General features: G+C 37.9%; 1 protein-coding gene across 1 annotated transcript; it reads right to left on the reverse strand.

The window, feature by feature from the left end:
- Positions 1 to 1,061: 1,061 nt before the first annotated feature.
- On the reverse strand, positions 1,062 to 4,818 carry twist1b (twist family bHLH transcription factor 1b). The gene is made up of 2 exons (XM_079444987.1): positions 4,086 to 4,818; positions 1,062 to 3,569 (listed from the first exon to the last, which is right to left on the reverse strand). Exon 1 carries the CDS (start codon positions 4,631 to 4,633, stop codon positions 4,124 to 4,126), a length of 510 nt encoding a protein of 169 aa, XP_079301113.1. The 5' UTR covers positions 4,634 to 4,818; the 3' UTR covers positions 1,062 to 3,569; positions 4,086 to 4,123.
- Between the last annotated feature and the right edge of the window lie 2,754 nt (positions 4,819 to 7,572).

The following is a 7,572-nucleotide window of genomic DNA, read 5'->3' on the forward strand; positions in this document are numbered from 1 at the left end:
CTCTTGCCATATTGAAATTGAATTGTGTCATCAATATCATAACTCACATTGTTCAGATATAGGAAATTGCATGTTAAGGGGGTTTAAGGTGTAGGCCTATGCTACAGTATCTGTTTTATATAACCTTAGCTCTACCCAGGAACAAGGCTTGACCTTAGCGTAACTGTAACCCTGCACCATCTCCAGATTATAACCTCTAAATGTTACCCTCTACAATAATGTCCCTGCGTGTCTAAAGAGCTCGAGCTTTTCATGTAGAAAGCATGTAAGATGGCAGATGGGTTTTCAAAAGCACTTTTATTTCTTTACAAATACAAGCATATAATATTGACAAATGTTTGATCTTAAAACAAAAATTTGAAAAAGATGAAAGATTCATGACTGTGACAATCATGCTGGCTAACAAGTGTTGCAACATGTTAACACTCTTAACATAAAATGTTAAAATCATAGAAACATAAAATGGATTGAAATACCGAAAATCGAGGGAAGAAACTATTACATCTGGGAATAATTGTTTTTAAAAATTCCACCTGGGAAAAAAAAAAATGTATTAACAAAAACAAAATATGTTTCTGGCCACTTCCGCTAATTCACAGCCCACGCATGCACACAGTTTTTATTTTTACCCTATGAAGATGAAGTAGGCCTGTAATCGGCGCATCCAGCAAACAATCATTCGTGGCATCCGTTTTCGATGGCTTTCCCGTGTGATTTTAAAACGGTTGCAGCTAGCCTACTTCTGCAAGTTGCACCTGTTTCCAGGAGCAGAAGATCTGCTTGCCGTTTTAGTGGAAAATAATTTTCCTTCATAAAGTGAATTGCCAGCAGTTGTTGTATGAGCTGTATAGCCTAAGCCAGCCAGCTGTATAAATGAACAAGTGCTCGCTTTGACTTCCTTCTTCACGTTCGTTTCACTTTTTATGTGTTTCAGACAAATCATTAGTAGCCTATATTTTAAAAATGATTTTGATCATTAGCGACAAAGAAACACATTTCATAGATTTGTAAGAACTCTGGCAACCCACGAAAATATTTGTAGAAGTTTTTTTTTTTTTTTTAATTAATAGCCGAAATGCCACATTAGTAAATGACCTACGGGACCTGAAAGGATAATAAATAATATGTATATAGTATTAAAAATACCAGTAAAAGTAATTCTGCACAATAGGCTACTGGTTTAGGGAAGCTGATCAAACGGAGTTAACACTGACATCAGAGCAGCTTTACGAATCAAAAATCAGGTCAAAATAAAAAAAAGTAAGCTGTGACTAAATGCGACATTATCAGAATTATCTGAACCGTTAAATGTCAAAATATTACCGTTTACAACTATAGCCTTTTTTTCTGACCTAGACTACAAGTAGGCCACATACTCATTCCAGTTTCCACAGAACATAAAAACAAGCAAACAAACGTTAAACATATACACAGTGATGTCGGAAAAGCAGCACCATCATGTACAGTACCTGTTAGAACAGCAATTCTACACGAATTCTTTATTTGGGAAACTCCCACGCGCGTTCTTCTCGACACTGGATCCCACGGGCCGTGATTTAGAGCAAAAAGCTTAAATTCACCGTACCTCGAGTCTCCGAGGACAACCAGCGTCACTCCACGGGCTCTATCCCTTCAAGAAAAGCCAACGCTTTGTTTCTAAGTTTTTCAGTATAGACTATTTCAAGGCGGACCTCAACATCTGAACATCTGTTCAATTCACGTGACTCTAAAATGCTAACATCTGTTCAAAATAAGTTTCATTCGTGTGCCTCTAACATCCATCTGCCAAATGCCTTACAAGTGGAAATGAACTCAAACTATGTTCCAGTTTTCTCCTGAAGTTCATAGGGCTCTTTATGACGTTTATGTAAAAAATTAAGTGTTTACTATTATTTAAACCAACATTAGAGCGATTAGAAAAGTGGTGCACAATAAATTATTCGTTAAAAACTTTTTATTTAGGTTAACATTACATTAACTCAGCATACAGGCCAGCTTCATCCACCCCACCTTCCCATGTCCTGCTGAAGGCAGATTAAATTTCATAGACATCTGGGAATTCCGCACATGCCTCAAAACCCAATTACACACCTTCAAACGTGCACGTGCTTTTATTTGAAATATTCCATGATACCAAAATACTTTCCCAGACTTCATATAAAACCAAACGCAATTGGCAGTATACTACGTGAACTGGATGTAGGCTACTTACATTGCAAGGCACTTATTTTTCTAAAATGAATGAAACTGGACAATAGCAAAACAAACAGACAAAACTAATGAATAGCACTGTCTTTTTCCCCTGCACACAGTATTTTTGGAGCAGCCTCTGGATATACATCCATTACAATCCCATAGGGATTTGAGCCTGTGACGCACGTGTGCATTTGGGAAGCTTTAGCTGGATGAAAACGATAATATTTAGTGCAACTGTTAAAAAAAAAAGACTTTAAAAATGTTAGGGGTACATGCCATGAATGCAAACCTATTTTCTTTTGCGCTTCCCTTTTTTTTCTATCAGATGAACATATTGCTGAACCTTTAACGTCCATATCTCCGGCTTAGATTGTCAGCCAACTAAATCAGAAGTCAGAATTAGCCAGACCTATCGAAAGAAAACTTGATATTTCATCACAATCTTATGCAATCGTTAAAGACTATTTTAAATGATGCTGTTTCATCTATAATGCCTTCTAATTTGATGAAAATGCACCATTTTCTCTTATACTCTCCATTTTTTCATACTGTGTTGTATGAATTACAGGTACACTTTTTTTATTTTTTTACTAAAAGTAATAAAACAATGGCTTATTGTTTAGATCAAAATGTAAGCTATATTTTTATTTTTCAACTGCCTATTTTCATTTTTATATTGCCAATTTTCCTGCCCATATCAACCAACTCGTGTAATTATTTTTAGATGTAACTATTAAAATCATTCTTCATAATAAGACTAAACGAGTGGTAATAACATATATTTACTGTTTTTCGTTCTATTTTTTTAATCGTTTTTCCAAAATCGTAGGCTATACACAAATGAAGTAAATACATTTTGATACTAACGTGAAATATTTCTTAAAAGTTCTTCATTTTTATTACAGAAATACACATTTATTTACAAAAGTAGCAAAAAAAATAAGAATGCATTTCGACACAGGATACATTTGACTTCACTTCAAAATGTGTCATCAATAAATAAATAGAATTGTACTACAACTTTGTATTTTGCACAGGATTCGAACTAGAGGTTTCATTCCCCATCTTCTCATCGACAGTCCTTGTGATGCAATTTCACTTTCTCCAAGAAAGCTATGCACAACTGAGTCTTCAAAAAACAAAACTAAAAAAAGCATGCATATGCACACACATTTCCAACATTCGTCGTCATTAATAACACTTGCGAGGAAGTCCATATGCAGCGCACGCGCAGCAATCCGCTGTCCGTGGCCTTCTCTCGATAATAGCCATGACCTCTGTTGGAACATTTGCAGTTTCCCCCAAGATTATGAAGGAATCTGGCATTGTGTCGGCGCATTGGTCGTCGAGTTTTCCCAGCTCTTGGCTTTCACCTGCGAATAATAGCATGATTTAGGCGGGACAGTGTTTGCTGTAGGCACAACATTATTTACAGTAAGCTATTTGTTTTGAGGGGGGTTTAAAATCATTGTAATCGACTGTGGAAAATTGTGCTACAATAGGCCGTACTGGTAAACAATTCAGTTGCATTGCATGCAATAGCTGTTTAACAGATTCTCAACTTTTTATAGACTTCAGCTACATTTTGACCAAACTTAATTATTTATTTAAACGGTATTGCTTTTAACAGATTCTCAACTTTTTATAGACTTCAGCTACATTTTGACCAAACTTATTTATTTAACGGTATTGCTATATCTAAAGGAAGAGGCAGTGTGTAAAAATAAAGCCATGCTGATAGTAAACAAATCCAGACGATCTGAAATATATGCAACCGTTGTTGGCTTTCCAATTTGTGACTAAGCGTGTGAAATTAAGTAAATGTTTTGAGAGATCTTACTCAGTTGTTTACAATATCGTTAAAGACGAGGGATATTGTGAAAGCGTACCATTTGAAAACAAAACAAAAAAAAAGTTTCCCTGCACACTAGTGAGATGCAGACATGGACCATGCGCCCTCCATCCTCCAAACCGAGAACGCGTAGCTCAAACGCTCGTGAGCAACATAACTACAACTTGCCATCTTGGAGTCCAGCTCGTCACTCTGTAGAACCTGACAGAGAAAATCGATGTATCTGGCGGCGAGTTTTAGCGTCTGTATTTTACTCAGTTTGTCGGAGGGTAAAGTGGGGATGATTTTGCGCAAAGCCGCAAACGCATCGTTGAGCGACTGTGTCCTCTGTCTCTCGCGCACGTTCGCCATCACGCGCTGCGTCTGCAGCTCCTCAAAAGACTGAGGGCTGTTGCTGCTGTTGCTAGACTTTTTTCCCCTTTTCCCAAGGGTCGAGCTGTCGGAATCCTCCCCGTTTTTCCTGCTCGACCGTCTTTTCCTTCCGCACCTCTTCGGTGGCCTGTCGGGCTCTGCGTCGCTGTTGCTGAGGCTGTCCGCGTGAGACACAGGGGAGCTGGAGGAGTCTCGCGCGGGCTCTTCGGGCATCTCGTTCAAGTCTGCTGAAAGCGCGTGCGAAGCAAGACGTTATTCCCTCATGAGGGTGAAATACAATTCCAAGCGCGCGTTGCTTATTCTCTGGTAAATAACTAGGTATCCGGGATTCCGAGCAACTTTGAGTTAAGTTGAAAGGGAAAAGTTGGGGAGCTCTTATAGTCTGCTAAAGTGTTTGTGAGAAGAGAGACGATTGGCCAAGAAGTCTTAAGACGCGAGAAGGAGGGTGGGGGAAACTTTTCTTTTAAACTCGAGATATTTTCCTTGACAAGTCTGACAGTTCTTTGGTGAGCAGAAAAAATAGCGATTGCATGCTCAACTAACTGAAAGGATTCGCTGTGCTTTGATTAGATTTCAAAACATTGTCAGTGCATTTTAGAATCAAAATATAACCTACTTAATTCGGTTATTCGTTATCACACGAACATATTCTTTTAGAACTGCACAAAGCATTAAGTCTCTGAAACGAAAAAAAAAAAAAGCCTATGAGAAATGTCAAAAAATTCTAATAACACATGCCTGATCTAGTCTAACAGGTTAAGCTTGATTTGTGTTTAGAAATCAATTAGGAATTATAAATGTAGAAGTATGTCTGAAAATATCAGATCTAATTCGAAATAATATTTTAGGATTCAAATAAGTGGTTTTCAGACTCAGTAATTTACATGAATTATATATTACATAATTTATCTTGATTGTGACAGCCCTTCACTTGCAAGAACCATTCGAAACCCAAACCAAGACATACAACCTAAACATGTCAAGCGTAAATAATCAGAATCTATGTGCTTTTAACACATCGATAAAATAATGTCCACTGTAACACTGCACAGATTTGTAATTTTATAGTTTTGTTTATATAAATTCAACTGATAAATGTTCTCCACCAGGGGTCGTGATATTCTGGTTGTTCATTCCAAATTCGTAACGCTAGTTACAAGTGCTTGAATTTAACTGGCAATGAAATAAATCAGATAATAACACAAATGATCTTGAAATCCATCAGAGGGATCTGGAAGACTGGCAGGTATCCAATATAACTTTTAACTTTTCCATTTCACCTGAGAATAATTTCAATTCATCACATTTTAAAGGCAGAACTATCTCAAGAAAGAAGAAACAAAAGCAGAAACAAAGAAGAAACAAAATCTCCCATTTCCACCCTATGATGCTTCATGTTTTTATCCAGGGACAACACAGAGTACAGCATACTATATCTGAAGGTCTTTGAGCAACCAGATAACCCTATAACACTTGGGTTTGCAGCCCTACCAAGGGGACATGAATTACCTTGGTAATGTCCAATATTCACCTCTTGCATAATTTAAAGTTGTTGCACAATTTGTGCAGCTAGGGCGGGGGACTGATAAACATGTTAGGGGATTTTGGTTCGGCTCGGTCCAATGTTTGTGCAGTCCTGTTTCAGCTCCTTGGGTCTCTTAAAAGAGAAATCCTGGATTCACATTATACATCTAACACCACACACGTGGCATATAATCGAATTCCCTGTGCAGGACTGCTGAGTGAGTGAGGATTTTGACTCGCACTAAGTATGTGATGATGATTCACGCTCCGACTCAAATATCGAGAAGTCCAAGAATCTGATATCTTACAGCTCCTCCCGCTGCACAGAGTGCAAGGACAGATCCAGCACTGCTCTAAAGCCAGAGCACATCATGAGGGCTCCAATAACTGCATTATCATGTATTAATGGCACTGTGAAAGGAACAGTCTTGTTTCTTTGGGCCTTCACTCCTGTCAAGTGGTGAAACAAACCGGCAATGTTGTACTGTATGCCTACATGTATTACTAGATTGACTATTCTCATATTCACTACTACCTCATTAGCAACTGTTCTTGAAGGGGAGGCAAAATGTTGAAGGCTCATTAGCAAGTTTCATCTAGGGACTTCCTTGCAAGTTATTCTTTCATCTTACACTGTATGCTTGGATGGACAAATAAATTATTTCAGAAAATGGTAGATAGATGAACAAACAAACAGAGAAGATAGACAGAGAGACGGATGGATGGATGAACAGACAGACAAGACAGACGGACAGACAGATAGATAAATAAATAGATGGATAGATGGATGATGAATGGACAGACAGACAGACAGACAGACAGACAGACAGATAGATAGATAGATAGATAGATAGATAGATAGATAGATAGATAGATAGATAGATAGATAGATAGATAGACAGACAGACAGACAGACAGACAGACAGACAGACAGACAGACAGACAGACAGACAGACAGATAGATAGATAGATAGATAGATAGATAGATAGATAGATAGATAGATAGATAGATAGATGTTCCCCTAGCTGATTTTTACCACATTTCTGAGGATAATAAGGTTTAAGAAATGAAAATAAAGTTAGTGGGGAAAAATAAAAATTTAATTTTTTATATTTTTTTCAGGTACTGGAGAGCTGTTTGCTGGAGGGGGTTAGCAGTTTATTACATTCAGGCCCTCAAATGAACTAACTTCATGATGAGAGGCAGACTCCAGACATCATATCGGCTCCTGATAGGACCTGTCTGGCCCACAAAAGAGAAAGGATATGGGTGAAGATTAGAGAGGTGAGGATGAATATAGGCAGATCTAGCCTGTCTGGATCTGAGGACTGGACTATGAATGAATGCTTTCAGTGAGGACAGCTGTGCTGGTCTGGATGTGGCTGGATGAGCAACAGAGAAGTGGCAGATGGAGGTTTTGAGTTTGTATTCTTCTTGGTGGACTAATGAGACATGAGCCAACCAAGCAAACATCACTTATTGAGAGAGCTTTTTAAAATATGATGTATAACATTAAATGTTCACAATTTCAGGATGAAAAAGAGGGCAAAAGTTAAAAGAAACCAAGTGTTTTAGTGTGATGCATATAGGCTGTTTCCTGCATAACTTTGGAATCATCAGCACCACA

Source organism: Barbus barbus, assembly GCF_936440315.1.
Source record: "Barbus barbus genome assembly, chromosome: 21".
Classification (NCBI taxonomy): Eukaryota; Metazoa; Chordata; class Actinopteri; order Cypriniformes; family Cyprinidae; genus Barbus; species Barbus barbus.